At 47.1% G+C, this 18,024-nt stretch overlaps 1 protein-coding gene across 3 annotated transcripts in view; it reads left to right on the forward strand.

The window, feature by feature from the left end:
• The window catches only part of PLEKHG5 (pleckstrin homology and RhoGEF domain containing G5), a 254,737-nt gene that overhangs the window by 195,176 nt on the left and 41,537 nt on the right, over window positions 1-18,024 (forward strand). For all 3 annotated transcript variants that reach the window (XM_083162965.1, XM_083162966.1, XM_083162967.1), the window contains one exon: window positions 7,711-7,874. In XM_083162965.1, the coding sequence (XP_083019091.1) occupies window positions 7,711-7,874 (164 nt within the window). The remainder of the gene's footprint in view (window positions 1-7,710; window positions 7,875-18,024) is intronic.

Raw genomic sequence — 18,024 nt, forward strand, 5'->3', positions numbered from 1 at the left:
ATACTCAAGTGCGTCACCAATAATTAGGATTTTAGACTTTTGACTTGTGCTCTGCAGCCTGTCCTCAGTGTCTGGGTAATGCGGAATGTCCTGCAGATGCCATGCTGTATAATAGTTAGTGCTTAGGATCTATAGGTGTCAATCTTTGGGAGCGGGGACAGCGCAGAGAGAGAGATAAAGTACCAGCCAATCAGCTCCTAACTGCCATATTATAGGCTGTGTTTGAAAAATGACAGGAGCTGATTGGCTTTATGGATACATTATTATAATGCACTTTGCAGAACGTCATACTGTAAATGTCCTCAAACCTGCATTTATTGTGTCCAGTTAACCCTTTACTTACTGGAACTCAAGTCAGTAGATTACGGTTGACATATGGTTGACGTGGTCTCAAGGTCGACATGAGCAATAGGTCAACATGGCTATGGTCAACACATAAAAAAAGGTTGACGTGAGTTTTCAGTTTTTTTTTTTTTTTTTTTACATGGTCTTTATTTATCAATCACTTGGACTCTGATCGGGAATGGTACAGTGGTGGTAGCGTGGCACCTGGCCCGGAGCAAGGGGACGTGGTACACTAGTTAGTGGGTCCACGTGCTCAGGTCTCAACATTGACACCACAAAAACGTGAAAAACTCAAGTTCACATTTTTATGTGTCAACCTTTTTCCAGTGTTGACCTTTTTAGGGTTGAACTATCGATGGTCAACCTAGACATTGTCTGTGAGCTATACCACACCCCTTATTTTTGGGTTGCAAGTAGAAACCCCTACATTAGTACATACTATAACACATACTGTATATTGCTTTTTCTGTTGTGCTGTTAACAAAACTTTACAAAGTTCTAATTGTGCTGTAATTGTGCTGCAATTGTGCTGTAAGGTGCTGTTAAAACACAACACAAAGCGCACTGTTAGCGCTCGCACGCCAAAGGTGCCTTGTGGGAATGAGCCCCAAAAAGGTGCAGAAGAATCTGATAAGCGATCTCTCTGGGCCTGGTCAGGTATTGGGGGAAGCTGACAGGAAAAAGGAAGCTGGGGCAGAATGTATAAATCTGTATTGTTGTTACTGTATGTGGGTAGTCCTAGTACACAGAGAGGCTCGGGCGTTGTGTGTGTGTGTGCTGCGGAGCTCCCTCCCAGGATGCAGTTCTTTGAAGCCTTGCCGTGGCGCACAGAGAGTTTCCTATTGCCTATGAAAAGGCTTCCTGTAGTAATCCGTACAGGACCATGGTGGGAGGTGCTCCAGCAATAGGGCTCCCAGCAGTGTGATCACCAAGGGAAGGCCTCTACAATTGTCTTCGTAAACGGAATATGGTATTAGGTCTTAACCCTATTAAGGTTGACATGCATTGGGTCGACCATTGAAGGTCGACAGGCCTTAGGTCAGCATAGTTAAGGTTGACATTGTTGGAAAGTCGACACAAGCATTCGGTCGAAAATGGGAAGGTCAACAGTAAAAAAAGGTTGACATAAGTTTTTGAAAAATGTTTTTGTCCCGAATGTCGACATGGACTCCATCTAAGTGTCCCACTATGCTCGTCATGCTTCAGGCACACTATTATATTCTCCCGCCACCATGTAGTGAATGATGAGATACCACCATCGGCACAAGTCGGCTCCAAAAAACACAAAACTCATATTGACCTTTTGACTGTCGACCTTCCCATTGCCAACAATGGCCATCGCTCGGGTGCATACACATGGAGCCATCTGTGCTTTCTTTCTAAGCAATCTAGTCAGATCACTCTGAGAAAAACACAAAATCGCTCCTTTTAAGGGGCATACATACGGCTCAATTTCAGCCCCTTTTCTGACTCTGGGCCAGATGCACTAAGCGTCAAAAAGTGATAAAATGGAGAGTGATAAACAGCCAGCCAATCAGCTCCTACCTGTCATGTTACAGGCTGGGTTTGAAAAATAACAGGTAGTAGCTGATTGGCTGTTTTTTTTATCACTCTCCACATTTTGAAGCTTGATACATCAGGCCCTAGAAAGAAGCACAGAACGCTCCGTGTATGCCCTGTTGCGATGCTGATGCACTGGCTTTCCCTAGATCACAGGGCTTTGCTTATTCTAAAAGTAGGCAAAGCCCCGCTCAGCATGAGTAATCAGCACAAAGCCTCGCAGTGTGCTGAGCAGGTGTCCCACTATGTGCTGAGCATTCGCGCTTCAACACATTGTTCAGTTAAAAAAGCCGGGTCGCTCCGTGTGTACGGGGCTTTAGTCTAATCAACGGATCTCCTACCAGGGCCAGGAATTATGCTTCCGAAGAGGCAGACCGTGACCTTACCACGCCTACAAATTAGCATGACATGCCCCATATGGTAAGTCAGTCACTGCCGCAGCGATGCATGGCCTGTTCCGCACATGTGCAGTGCACCTACAATCGCAGTTAGACGGAGTATATAAATTGGAAATCCTTTTTTAGTTGTGATTAATTTGAACCAGCAGGGGGAGCTGCATGAACAATAATAATGTCCAGTTCTAATGGGCCCTACACACATAGCGATGTGTGCAGGGCTACCTAGCTATGCTAGGTCGGGCTGTGCTGCGCCGCTATCGCATAGCACACAGAGCTGACAGCCCACACACAGAGCGAGCTGTCAGCTCTGTGTGCTAAGCGAGCAGACAGCGCCAGTGTTCTCCGGTGGGAGAACCCAGCCAATGCCGAGATTGATGGACACTGTCCATCAATCTCGGCCAGCGATAAAGACGCGCGGGGACGTGCACTGCTGCCGATATAGCCCCCACACATACACCGATGTGAGGGCATTTGCTAAGCGACTTTGCCAAACTAAGCAAAATCGCTTAGAAAATGCCTTAATATCGGCATGTGTGTAGGCCGTATATCAGAGTGTTTCTCTTTAGCTGAGATAAATGATCACTACTCTGTGCCCATTGTTACTACTGGAGCAGTATAGTACAGATTTCTTCAATGGATAGTGCAAGTTTTCAGGATGTCCTCAGATGGGATTGGATACGGCAAAGTCATTAGTAATGCAGCTTGTAGTATGCGGTCAGTCACTGAGCAGCAGATTTCAGGCAGTACCAGGGGGTCAGAAACTATTTATTAATTAAAATGATTATTCTTGTTAGTGTTAGTGAATATCCTTAGACCAATGGTTCCCAAACTCAGAAATCAAGGCAATCTAGCAGTCCAGGTTTTAAGGATATCCACAACTAAGCACAGATGTGCTGAAGCAGAGTTATCGTTAAAGCCTGGACTGTTTGGATGCCCTGAGGACACGTTTGGGGAACCTCTGTCCCAGACAATGATCTTCTACCTTACGGGGCTTTCAGTGTTCTTAGAACTTTCATTTATTGCCCTGGGTGTTCCCTCCTGTTACTATTACTGAGGACCTTGTCTTGTTTTTGCATAGATACCCTCTGAGTTTCATCCATGTCTTTTTAGTTAGAGTTGTTTCTTATATACACACTTGCCGATGCCGGCAGCGATGGAGTAGGGGCGATATCTCTACATCTCCGTCCACTTTATCTCTCTCCAAGGCTTAGTACATAGACCCCTTTGTCACCTAACATTTCTTCTATAACAAATAACAGAGGTAGGTGGCCAGTGGCTGTCCGGTTCTACATCTGCCTATTACTATGGCAGCGCGGTGGTTAGCATTACTGCCTCAGAGTAGTCCAGTTACTAACAAAGGTACTATATGTGGATACTTTCCTGATGTTTGCCTGGACTTATTCCAGCTGAATCTGTTTCCTCCAAGCACATAGGTAAACCCTAGTGTGTCCATGTGTTACACCAGGTATACATGAAATGATTCACACCATGATCAATATCATAAACGATTTCCATGGAACTCTCAGGCAAATGAAATCGTATATACACACGGAACGATATCGTCCTGTCCCCGCTCCGTTCATGCAGCGGTTTAACAATATTATCAAAATTGAGCTGAACATGAACAGTTAGCGACCTGCGGGAGCGCAGCGTTAACGATATTGAGCGTACACACTTAGCGATCTTACAGATGGTTAAAATATCACTTAATGTGTATGAGGCTTTAGGGAATATGGATTTTAAACCCGACCATAACAGTGAAACATTCTCTGTAAAGTGCTATATAGAGTATGTGCATGTTATATGAAGCAGTGGCAAACGCAGGATTTTCAGAAGGGGGTTTCCAGAGGGGCGGAGCAAAGCACGGAGATGGACACTTAGGTGACCCAGTATATGCCGGGTCAGTTAAAGTATTATAGATAGACCAAATGTATATTAATAACACACACACACACACACACACACACACACACACACACACACACATATACACACACACATATATACACACACACATACATAAATACATACATACATACATATATATACATACAGGGGCGTCAACAGCAGTGTAGACCCCTGGGCATAGCAATGTATTGGGGCACCTACCGATCCTCCAGCGGTAGGGGTGGGGGAAGCTTTGATGTCCAACGGGTGGTAGGGGGTATTATATCAACCGCTCAGCATGTAGGGCCTGGATCAGTAATTTCCACAAATTACCCCTTTACTGCACAGATGGTGGGAGATGGGGTGGGAGAAGGGGGCCTTGGGCTGATTGAAGGGGCCCTGATACATAACTTTCCAGGGTGGTAGAGGATGTTTAATACGCAGAGGAGGGGTGTATAGTGGAGTGAGCTTATTATTCATAATTTTCTGGTGGGAGGACAGCTTGCTTGACTGCAGATATCTCCAGTTTCCAGAAATAGATTTCTTAGATTTTAATGGAATTAAAAACTAGAGAATCCCACCTACCAAATGGTATTGGGGACTATGGGATCAGAGTTCAGGAGGCAGAGCAATCTGCCAACGAGTATATAAAACTACATACCAGGTGTGTGGAGCTGGAGCAGTAACCAGCTGCTGGAAGGCTGATATCTCTTGTTCTGGGAAAAGTAGAGACAGGCTACTAGTGTCCATCAAAGGTTGAGAGTCCCAGCTTTTGGAATATACCCTCAGAAAAACTGTAAGTCAGACAGAACCTGAAATATCTGACTGGGAAGAGCAATTAACAGGCTTGGATGGGGACCACTGCTTTGAAGTCAGATATCTCCGGTTTGCAAGGGCCGATTTTTAAAATTATTGTACCCATGGAAAGAGGGGACCCTCAGCTTTCAGCCTAGAGCCTTAGACTCCTGGGGGGGTTTCTGGGTACTCAGAAACCCCCCCTGCGTGCGCTACTGTGAAGAGCTGTTAATAAATAGCATGCGTTTACTGCACAGTCTGTATAAGCTGTCAGGGAAGGTCTGTGGCAGCAGGGAGATGCGAGGCATCTCCTGACGCTTTCCTGGGCTCTAGAGCAGAGTGATCACGCAGTGAGCGTCTGACTGTGGCGCTCTGCAGCACCCCTAGTGCCTAGGGCACAGTCTTGTGCAGGGAGCGGACATGTCTGTTATCGGTGATTGAGTGCTAAGGGAACAGTGCATGTCATTTGTATTTTTATTGCATTTTATATGATATGGTAATTTCGTCCATCCCAAACATTCCAGACTCGTGAATATGGACAGGGGCGCGGCTGGCACTCATTAATAACTAGGCTAAGCTTTAGCCACCTCCCCTCTAAAGCCCGGCGTCCATTGCTGCTCGTACCAGTCTAGTGGTAAGTGGGAGCTCCCTCCCAACATCCCCCCCCCCCCCCCCACAGGAGTCACATTCCTGCAGATAGAGCCCCCGGATCAGGACTGTCCTGCCCACATTGGCACAGTTTGGATGTGTGACTCTGCAGAGTGGCAATAAGTGAGTTATACAAACCATTATAGATGCAGCCATTAGAACAGCGCCATCTAAATCGGACTTTTGGGTGGTGTGTTGTATCAGGGGTAATTTGAATTAAAATGTACTACAACCTATATTCACTTTCAGTCTCAACGTAATTTTAATGCAATATTTAAATATCTACTCAATAAAGACATTAGAACAGATGCTTTTACTAAGTATACTCCCACACTGATTGGCAACGCTGGCGCCGCCTTTGATCACCTTGGACGGATGCGTTTTCTCTTTCTTCACTAAAATTGTCACTGCTTGGCTCCCTTTTGTCATAGATTAATCTCAATGCTGCTTTTGATCAGAGCCACCAGCCTTGGAGAGGGGGCAAATTTCAGGTGTCACCCTAAGGCCTACCGACCTTCAGTGGTCGACACAATGATGGGGACCTAAATAGGGTCAACTTAGTGACTGTATCTGATTGGCAGTGGGGCGTCAGAGGCACATATGGAGCAGGGAGGTCAAAGGCCCACATGGTGAAGTAGGAGGCAAAGGCACTTGCAGAGACGGGGCACCCCTGAAAGGAGGAGCATTACGGAGAGATGGGGCGGTGACATATGTGAAGGGTGACCTGTGATGAGAGCACAGCTGCTGTAGTACCACTCTTGGCCATTGTGTGCAGTGTGGAGCAGTACCAGTCTTCTCTTCTAAAATTGTCACTCGCACTAAAAATATCACTGCTCAGCTCCCTTTTTGTCATAGATTAATATTTTATACATCTAAACCTTCCTCATCCCCATAAAATGGTATTTTTTTTTGCCATCGAACTGCATTGGCTCTACAAGAGAAGAAGGACAGAAAGAATGCCTTTTATTGGTGCACCTAAGAATAATTGGACTCATAATACATAACTTTTAATGAATTTATATATAAAATATCTGCGAAATAAAACCAGGACATACAACAATCATACAAGTAAAAAGGGGAGGACGTTCCCCTGACTCAGTGTGACCCCCTAGATCACCACAACCCCTATCTGTAAGTATTTTTGATGTTTGGTACTGTTAGGCAACAATAAAGGAGTGGGTATTCTCCTGAATGTAGCGGATTGGCGATAAGATCTTTTATCATCAATAATATCTCGTGTGTTGGGAGATGGTAAGTAAATGAGGGTGAGGCACGCACCTATTGAGGATAATCCTCTAATAATGCTGCCCTCAGCCCAGGTATCAGCTGCCGCTCAAAGACGCTTGTGGGCTGATGAACCCAAATTTGTGTATGCAAGTACGCACTTGCCTCGTTCAATCAGGCAACAATAAAGGAGTGGGTATTCTCCTGCATGTAGCGGGTTAGCGGTATGATCTATTGTCATTGGTAGTATCTCGCATGTAGGTAAATGCGAGATACTACCAATGACAATAGATCATACCGCTAACCCGCTACATGCAGGAGAATACCCACTCCTTTATTGTTGCCTAACAGTACCAAACATCAAAAATACTTACAGATAGGGGTTGTGGTGATCTAGGGGGTCACACTGAGTCAGGGGAACGTCCTCCCCTTTTTACTTGTATGATTGTTGTATGTCCTGGTTTTATTTCGCAGATATTTTATATATAAATTCATTAAAAGTTATGTATTATGAGTCCAATTATTCTTAGGTGCACCAATAAAAGGCATTCTTTCTGTCCTTCTTCTCTTGTTAAATTCCATGCCTGTGGTGGCACACCCTCATCATCTACATGAAATAATTGCAAAATTACATTTGTTTCTAGGAGGGTCCTATTGAAAAACATACCAATTACGTTACTGCCCTGTGCGACTGACTTATGTCTCTTTTTCTAACTGCATTGGCTCTACATTTATTTTGATCTTAATATTTTACAACCACCTACTGCTATTTTGTAGGTTGGTAGAGAAAAGTCAATGTTGTCATCAATATTGTTAAGTTTTCAACATTGATTATGTTTCTTTTTTTTTGCAGCTAAACCAGGGGATGAGCTGAAAGTGGAACAGGCTGTGAAGGATTTCAGATCTCTAAGTTTGCCCATCATGAGGAATACTGGGACGGCCTCAACGTATATTTTCTCCTCTCCGAATGAGCGGCCGGACCAGCCACCATTTAGGAGAGAGAGCTCCGACATCTTGGTAAGTTACTTTCAGATGATTTAAAATAGAAAAAGTGCTTTTGATTGAGAACCACAGAGCGTTTCTTGTCTATACACAGTAGAGGCAGACATTTTGTGTGAAGAAGCAATCTTCATCTCAAGGCAGCCAATCACTTCGGTAGGAATCAGTAACATCACTAAAACAAGATGGCGCTCTCTCACAAGCAAAAAACTGCCCACAAAATGGCTGTATTTGCAATATGCTGGTGTCACCTCAAAGGTTTCCTTATTATAAATCGAGACTCATCTAAGTGAGGGATTGTATGGGCTAATAACCATTTGTGAGATATCTGTAAAATTATACTTTCTCTGTGAGAGAGGGATAAAGTGGCAATGAGCTCTTGACATTTTTTTATTTAGTTCAGAACTAATTGCGCGGCAACTGATTATCGATACACTGCGCATGCGTACAATCCCTACTACGCATTCCCAAGACCATCCTGTGATGAAATCCTGATACTTTTTCTATTCCAAAGTTGTTCGCAAGATGCTTGACAGGAAGTAGGCCGCGGATAGATTTGCAGCTGTACACATCCATTTGCATGCGAAGGTATTCATTCACAAGGCGAGATTTCACTGTAGCGGGGCGGCAGCTTAACTGAATGCTGGAGACTGCGAATTTGCGGCCGTACGATCAGGGGTGAATCAGACCCATAGCATGTAATATGACAGTTAGGAGCTGATTGGCTTACGTTCATACACATATTGCACAATGCCGGTTTTTGTACACTCCAACACATTGTTCCAGCAGCCAGAAATGGGCCTTTATGTTCTTCACAGGCGATGCCGTATGTTTGATGCTGCGTTGTGCTGCCGCCGGGTTTATGGATGGGAAACTCCTTGCAGCGATGGCTGTGTCTGGGCTGTTTGGACATGCAGTATGTCCGGAGACATCGGATGCACATTTTCCGTTCCAGCTCATAAACAATTATAAGAGACACCAAATGTATGTTAATTTCTGGGATATTAGGTGTAGCTTCATTATCTTCAGATTGACAGGGACACAGTGTTAGGATGAGCATATTCCAGTAGCTGTATGATCATTATTATCTCTGTGAGATGCACTGTACAAGGTTGTACCACAGAACTGTATGTGACAGCTGCAGGACTTTGTCCCCCCCCCCCCCCCCCCCCCCCCCCCTCTCTCTCTGTATTTACTTGGGTACCTCATTGGATTTACATTGAGTAAGGGCGGGCTGATTACAGCTGGCAGACGATGTCTCTGGCTTCACTCAGCTAGCAGAAAGGACAATAGGTGGAGCAAGCATTGAAGGGGGATTCAGCAACTGCTAGGGTGTTACTTACTTTAACACGATATCTGAGTGTTTTCTGTGGGAAGGAGACATTTCCTTATTTCTTCCCTGTATATAAAGGGCCTGATTCAGTTATGTATGGTATTGCCCAGTAGCGTCTATGTATTACCCTACAACTGATATGATATCACTGCAGGAGGCATCTGTAGGTAATAGTCACCTCCTGCCAGAATCTGCAATCTGAGTGCCGCGTCCAAAGATGCATCATTGGTCGCCATTGTGACCATCGGTTACAATGGGTGCAGCGCTCAGACATCTGCACAAACTGAATGAAGCTCACTCTGACTGGGTGCTGGGACTGCGCTGCTGGGACCAGGGCATCTGTAACATGCAGAGGGCCAGATGTACTAAGCTTGAAAAGTGATAAAATGGAGAGGGATAAACCATCAGCCACTCAGCTCCTATCTGCCATGTCACAGGCTGCGTTTAAAAAATTACAGGTAGGAGCTGATTAGTTGGTGGTAGTATGTACATGGTTGAGTAGTATGTACATGGTTGAGTAGTATGTACGTACTAATCCCATCATCGGGTTAGTATGTACATGATTGGGTTTACGTCCTAACAGGAATCAGGCCAAAGTCCCAGGCGGGCCACCGGCAATAGGCGCAGCTGTGTGAATGGTGGCCACTGCACTTTGCCCATACCAAACATGGGATCTCAGTATCTGTTGCCCTCTCTGTAACTCAGGGGAATTCCACATTACAGTAGTTTGATAAAAAAAAAAAAAAACTCCTAGAATAAAGGGAAAACCAACAAACCAATAATGCTGCACATAATCCAGCAAGCAGATGATGACAGCAGAGCTGAGTGGGCTCCCTGTGTGGAACATTATTTTGGCTCTGTGTGACTGTGACACGAACTGCTTGCTGCAGATGCATCTCAATGCTGGGAAACCTCGTGGATGCTTTCTGAATGGTGGAAGTGGAACCTATGGGCAGGCATCAACGGCGTAACTATAGCACCGCAGCCCCCGCCACCGCGGGGGGGGCGCTGTGCATGTGGGGGCGCCGGGGGCTGCGGTGCTATAGTTACATCCCCCCCCCCAATCCCCCGCAGACTTACCTATCGCGCTGGTCCCGACGGCTCCGTTCGTCTGCTGAGGACCACCACAAAATGGCCGCCCCCATATAGCACACTGTTCTCTGAAACTGTCTGCTGTATGGGGGCAACCATTTTGTGGTGGTCCTCAGCAGAAGAGGAACGGAGCCGCCGGGACCAGCGCGATAGGTAAGGCTGCAGGGGATTGGGAGGGGGGGGGTTGCATGGGCGGCGGGGGATTGGGGGTGCTTGGCGAGGCGGGGGTGGGTGGGGGGGGGGCGCCCAAAACTTAGTTACGCCACTGGCAGGCATCCATCATGGGCAGGCATACCATCCCCCTGCCTGCATACCACTCCCCTGCCTGCATACCACTCCCCTGCCTGCATACCATCCCCCTGCCTGCATACCACCTCCCCTGCCTGCATACCACTCCCCTGCCTGCATACCATCCCCCTGCCTGCATACCATCCCCCTGCCTGCATACCATCCCCCTGTTTGCATACCATCCCCCTGCCTGCATACCATCCCCCTGCCTGCATACCACTCCCCTGCCTGCATACCATCCCCCTGCCTGCATACCATCCCCCTGCCTGCATACCATCCCCCTGTCTGCATACCATCCCCCTGCCTGCATACCATCCTCCTGCCTGCATACCATCACCCTGCCTGCATACCACTCCCCTGCCTGCATACCATCCCCCTGCCTGCATACCATCCCCCTGCCTGCATACCATCCCCCTGCCTGCATACCATCCCCCTGCCTGCATAACGTCTCCCTGCCTGCATACCACTCCCCTGCCTGCATACCAACTCCCTGCTTGCATACCATCCCCCTGCCTGCATACCACTCCCCTGCCTGCAAACCACTCCCCTGCCTGCATACCACTCCCCTGCCTGCATACCATCCCCCTGCCTGCATACCATCCCCCTGCCTGCATACCGTCCCCCTGCCTGCTTACTACCTCCTGTCTGCTGACCATCCCCTGCCTGCATACCATCCCCCTGCCTGCATACCGTCCCCCTGCCTGCTTACTACCTCCTGTCTGCTTACCACCCCCTGCCTGCATACCACCCCCTGCCTACATACTGTCCCCCTGCCTGCATACCACCTCCTGTCTGCTTACCATCCCCCTGCCTGCTTACCATCCCCCTGCCTGCATACCGTCCCCCTGCCTGCATACCGTCCCCCTGCCTGCTTACTACCTCCTGTCTGCTGACCATCCCCTGCCTGCATACCATCCCCCTGCCTGCATACCACCTCCTGCCTGCATACCATCCCCCTGCCTGCATACCGTCCCCCTGCCTGCTTACTACCTCCTGTCTGCTTACCACCCCCTGCCTTCATACCACCCCCTGCCTACATACTGTCCCCCTGCCTGCTTACCACCTCCTGCCTGCTTACCACCCCCTGCCTGCTTACCACCCCCTGCCTGCTTACCATCCCCCTGCCTGCTTACCATTCCCCTGCCTGCTTACCACCTCCTTCCTGCATACAACCCCTACAACCTACCAGTATGTTTTTGGATTATGGGAGGAAACCATTGCAAGCACGGGGAGAATATACAAACTCTGCACAGTTATGGCCATGGAGGGGAATCAAACCCATGTGCTGTGAGTCAGTAATGCTAGCCAGTACACCGTCCATGCTGATCTCCTGCCTGCATTTGCATCGCAATTCTAGAGGAACATCGCATCCATCGGTCGCAATGCTCCTCTGCAACTGCAGCCTGAATAAGTCTGACGTTACTCGGTTGCCTGTCACTGGGCGGCTCGCGATGAGAGGGAAACTGCGTCTCATGACGCTGTCCTTGGCCTAGCCTCTCCTGAAAAACAGGGGCAACATGACCCTGTTTTCAACAACGACGGCCGCCCCCTGTCCCTTTCCCCTGAATGCCAGGCAGAAGCGTTTGCAAATATACAATGCAATCCTGACCACCAGGAAAATGCGCAGCTGATCGCTTACGCAATCAGTCCGGAATCAGGGCCATACTGAGGATGTACTCCTGACCTCGTTCCTAGCCAAACCTTGTCCCCAAATCTTGGTAAATTTTCTTCTATGTATCTGTCTATTTGAGTAGCAGCTACGAGGTGGAACATTACAGCCTCCACCTTCTAAGTGGTTTACTTAGTTTAAGCCCTAAAGTGTTTAATGTATTTGTTGATTAGTGTCCCAAGGACGTCTCGTTAGGCAGCTTATACTGACAAATAAATTACCCACGTTTGTCTTTCATCATAACAAACGTATAGAACATAGTGGGCCGGCATTTCTTCGCTGGCCATACGCAGGCTGATTAACAGGCGGTTTTGGGGAGGCACCGGCCCTTTTCAGGGAGTTTCCAGGAAAAATGCAGGCGGAACCCAGCCTCAGACGCCAGTGCCGGCCCCCATCCTTCCAGGATCTTCGAACTGCCACTATGCATTGTTTTAGGGAGTAGGGCCCCAAATCGGTATCTTGTGTAGAGCCCCATGAGGTCTAAGGGGGGGGGGGGGTATTAAATCCAGAATTTAGACGGTTGGAACGTCCCTACAGTCGGAATCCTGGCCATCGCTGGCTTCCAACACTGCCTAGAATAGTCGGAATTCAATGTTCTGTCAAAAAGTCTGTTGCGGAAACGGTTGCGGAATTGCCGTTCGCTGTTTCTGACTAAACAGTTTAGTCTTTAAAAAAATATGAAACTGACAGCCTTCGATGCTGTCGGAAATGGCAGCATAGGCGAGTGATGATATTTTCCCCTGTGGAAAATATCGTCACAGATTGAATATCGCCCAAAGGGCTGCATTTATCAAGTAATATTTGTGGCTCAATCCCCGAAAACTGATGTTTTCGGGGGTTAGCCACAAATATTAAGTATCACCTCAATGTATCATCTCCGATCCCCTGCTGCAATCCCCCCTTCACCGTCGCTGGATGCATCCACCACAGGTTTCTACGGGTTCGCACTGCCCCGGCGGCAGTGCTGTCAGCGGAGTTGGCCAGCACTAACCATGCCTGTGCAGATCCCTCGGTTTCCAGCTCCGGACTTTGCAGGGACGGACTCTTTTCGGAGCCCTGTCCCTGCGCCTGGCCGGTCATACATCCTACCAGTGGGATCGCATTTTACAATATTCCTCCCAGTTCGCATTGTAAATGCGATCCTTCATAAATGGGACCCACAATTGATGGTGAGTTGATGGCATTCGCAGCCGCTCACATGGGTGGGGTTTTCACTCTGGTGGGGAGGCCACTAACCGATCGCTGAGCTCCGAAGGTTAGCGGCACATTGATGAGTTCTGAGTTAGGCACATGGGCCCTTATTCTAGTCCATTCTTTCTGACAAAATCCTTCTTAGATGGATAAAACCATGTGCACTGCAGGTGGGGCAGATGTAACATGCAGAGAGAATTAGATTTGGGCGAGTTATTTTGTTTCTGTGCAGAGAAAATACTGACTGCTTTACTTTTACACTGCAATATAGATCTCACTTTGAAGTAAAACCCCACCCAAATCTAATTCTCTCTGACAAGTTACATCTGCCCCACCCGCAGTGCACATGGTTTTGTCCATCTAAGAAGGATTTTGCCAGAAAGAGTGAACTAGAATAACCCCCATAGTGTCCAGTAGCCAGCCTGGCCTGTACATTAATACAGCCACAACTATGTTGGTTGGGTCTAGATACAAAAGGTCGATACGGTCAAAAGATCGACATTGGAAAGGTCAACATGAGTTTTTCATTTTATTTTTGGTTCACATGAGTTTTCATATTTTTTCGTTTTCTTTATCGACATATTGCAATACTTGGTTGGGTCTTGATGCTGACGGCTGCATCCGTAAACACTCCATTAAGGAACCAATAAACAAATCCAAGAACAGATTCCAGTCCGTCCACCAGTTTACTGGAACCCATAGTTATCCCTAATACAACATTCATTGTTATTAAAACCTTTTCAGGGCCACAAACTGATGTCCAGTATTGTATCTGGACATTACAGTGTTAAGTTCATTATCTCTGTACCTGGGATACACATTCCTGTCAGGGACGGCGTTCGGCCATGTTTGTAAGTTATGCTGTACAACACTTTGTGATGTTTTATGAGGTGATAATGTGGCAGCGGTATGCGCACCCGGCTCTCAGTGCAGGTTTCGGTTACCTGTAAGCGTTAATTATCTGCTAAATTAATTATCTACTCTGCAGTAAGTGGAAAGAAATCGGATTTATATGAGGAAAAAAAAGGTTTCTGCCAAATGTTTTTCCAGACATTAAAGCTCATTAAACCAAAATAGAGTGCATGTAATGTAACCATAGATAACACATCCCCTCATTATAATAGATCATCTGTAAGTATGCATTTATGGGCCGATTCTGGTTCACTCGCATGTGCACACCCCAACTGCGAGCAGCCTCAGCGATTTACATTGTTGCCGGGCCGTTCGCAGCGGAGAGGGCTGTCGGGGCCGGACGGGGTGGCGGCGCAAGGACATTGGAACGCCCAGCTTTTTATGGGCGTCCCCATGAACGCTGGGCGTTCCCATGCAAATGCAGATAGCATGAAGTGTGCCGGGGCGGGAAGATGATGTCACATGACATCAGCCGCCCGCCCTGTCTACGTCCTGGTGCACGCAAATATAAGAGTCTCCACTGACTTATATTTGCGAACCCAGGAGAAATCATTTGATGGCCGCCGACCATGCAGGACATGCGAGACAATGTGTTTTCATAACACACCCCCTTGCATAGTTGCGAGGGATTACGTGGGGGGGGGGGTTTTCGTCGGGGTGGGCACTCTGGTACTCGGTAAGCTGCGATCTTTGTGGCTTAACAAGTCAACCAGAATCAGGCCCATAGTTCTTCAAGGCTAGATTTGTATGGGCAAGTAATGTTGCACCTCAGTGAAACCATGTTGCACTGCAGGTGGGGTAGAAGCAAAATCTGCAGAGATTTAGATATGGGTGGGACGTTTCTAAGCTCAAATTTACATTGTACAGGTGGAGTATCCCTTATGCAAAATGCTCGGAACCACGGCGGCTATCGTGCTCATCTACATTCGGTTTTCCAATATCCGAATAATGGATACTCAACCTGTACTGTAATAATACAGCTGTCCAGCATTTGTGGGCTACATGCAAAAGCAGCCAGTATTTACCCTGCATGCAAAAAGAAAAAATGTATTTGACCCTTTGCATTGCAGCAGGTTTTTTTCCAGGTACAAATTTACTTCACACTTGTCTGCTCTCCAGCAAATGCCTGGAGACTCATGATTTTGCAGGGAGTCCCTTGCACCTATGGAAGAGTGGCATTGATTACACCCACATCCTAGTGACCATAGAGGACATCACAAGTGAGGGCTGTGCTGCTGAAGGCAGCATTGTCGCCGCTACATCACTGCCGCAGTTTAGTAAAAGATCCCAAGATGGAATATTATTTCCTTCATGTGTCTTAATACATCCGTGTAGCTTTTGGGTGCAGATCCATGGACCGATGTAATGGAGAACATATGATTTAGGCTGCAGGCTTGCTGGTTATATTCCGAGGAATCTGGTTTCATGTTTAGCAGTGACTGACTTCTCCCCAGCAGGAGCTGTCCGCTGTATTTACAAGCATCTAAATGTGTTTAACTTGACACCTAATTAAACATGTCAGCGGCTGCTTACCCTGTTCCGTGTGACTGACCGGCTTTACACTGATGAAAGAATGCTGAAGGCTGTTATCTAGAATAAGTTGGGGGAAACTACGTTAGAAAAGCTTCTGCGTATCCTGTATACCTTGTTCATTAATAGGAGTATTAGTCTTTTGGGTGTAAATGTGCAGGAAAACATGAGGCCCACTCACACTAGACTAATTGAACTATCCAGTGTCTTGGACAAACGATATTGTGAAGGATATGATGAACGATATACGATGAACGACGAATGTTCTAGCTGCATGATGAGCTGCGTGTACAGATAGAAACCCTTGTCAATAACCCGCAGGTACACCCATCGTTCATTGCATACACACTGGCCAATATTTTGAAGGATATCGTTCAGAAGGGCCAAAATGAACGATATTGTTTAAAATATCTCCCAATGTGTACGCACCTTAAGTCACACTGTACAGAGAAACTTGTGCAGTGGTCAGGCCATAAAAAGCACTTGTGACTACAATGATTATTTGTAGCATCTGCAATATGCCTGTTTCTTTCTCTATATTCAGAAAGTATACCTGTCACCTACTTATATAGAGATTTTTTGGGGGGACAAAGTAATATTTAAAAATTTGTGTTGTCACTGAAGCACAGAGCACTTCAGCAATGTCACAAGTATATTGGCAATGTATAGGCTGCAATGTCAGCAGGTTCACCTCTCCCCTGAACACCGACCAGAGTGGGCTGGTGACCTTCATGTGGGGGCTTTCTGTCTGGGGATGGGAGGGGTGGGGGTCTGTGTACCAGTCACCGTGGAGGGAGAGATTACAACGTGCCTCTAGGGCACCCCTGCAAGTGTCCTGAGGCACCCCATGATTTGGGTACCACTGGACTAAGCCATGTCTACAACAAACACAGGTACCTTAAGTTTTTAAAATAAGATGTGAAAGGCTTTGGGGCACACGATGAAGCAGCATAAATTAAGATCGGTACAAGCAAAAGGTCGACTTGGCAATGGTCGACATGTGAAAAGGACGACGTAAGTTTTTCCATTATTTTTTTTTACAAATTTTTGGACTTCATGCTTTACCTTAAACGGGGACTCCAATTGGCAATGGTGCTCAGGTGTCGACATTGACATCAACAAAATGTGAAAAACTCATATCGACCTTGAATGTGTCGACATTGCCATGTTGACCTTAGCTTGTGTTAACCTTTTGTCACTGTCGACCTTGTGCATGTAAACCTATTGACCATCTATCTAGACCAGTGGTGGCCAAACCGGTTCTCAAGATCTACCAACAGTCCACATTTTCCAGACCACCTAGCTGGTGCACAGCTGTAGTCATTACTAACTGCCACATTCCCCAAATCGCCTAGCTGGCGCACTGACCTAGTCATTACTAACAGTCACATTCCCCAGATCACCTAGCTGGTGCACAGCTGTAGTCATTACTAACTGACACATTCCCCAAATCCCCTAGCTGGTGCACAGGTTTAGTCATTACGAACTGTCACATTCCCCAGACCACCTAGCTGGTACACAGGTGCAGTCATTACTAACTGTCACATTCCCCAGATCACCTAGCTGGTGCACAGCTGTAGTCATTACTGTCATATTCCCCAAATCCCCTAGCTGGTGCACAGCTGTAGTCATTACTGTCATATTCCCCAAATCACCTCGCTGGTGCACTGGTGTAGTCATTACTAACGGTCACATTTCCCAGATCACCTAGCTGGTGCACAGCTGTAGTCACTACTGACTGCCACATTCCCCAAATCACCTAGCTGGTGCACAGGTGCAGTCATTACTAACTGATACATTCCCCAAATCCCCTAGCAGGTGCACAGGTGTAGTCATTACTAAATGTCACATTGTCAAACCTGCTGCATTCATTCCTACTATAGATCCACAGCTGGCCTGAGGCACAGGAACTGTTGGTAGACGTACCTCCCAACTTTCTCAGTGCCTGGAGCGGGACCCCGATTTTTTGGGCCTAGCTATACGGTGCATGGCCTATTTCGAGGCCACGCTCTGTTTATGTCACTGTAGGGGCATGGCTAGCGGCTCTCTGAGCTGCTGGCTATGTCCCCAGTCCCTCAGGCTGAAAAATATACGTTATGCGCACAGCATCTATTGTGCAGCCTATGGGGCTGGGGAGATCATGACTGGGGGTG

This window comes from Crinia signifera, chromosome 19 (genome assembly GCF_055691185.1).
Source record: "Crinia signifera chromosome 19, ASM5569118v1, whole genome shotgun sequence".
Classification (NCBI taxonomy): Eukaryota; Metazoa; Chordata; class Amphibia; order Anura; family Myobatrachidae; genus Crinia; species Crinia signifera.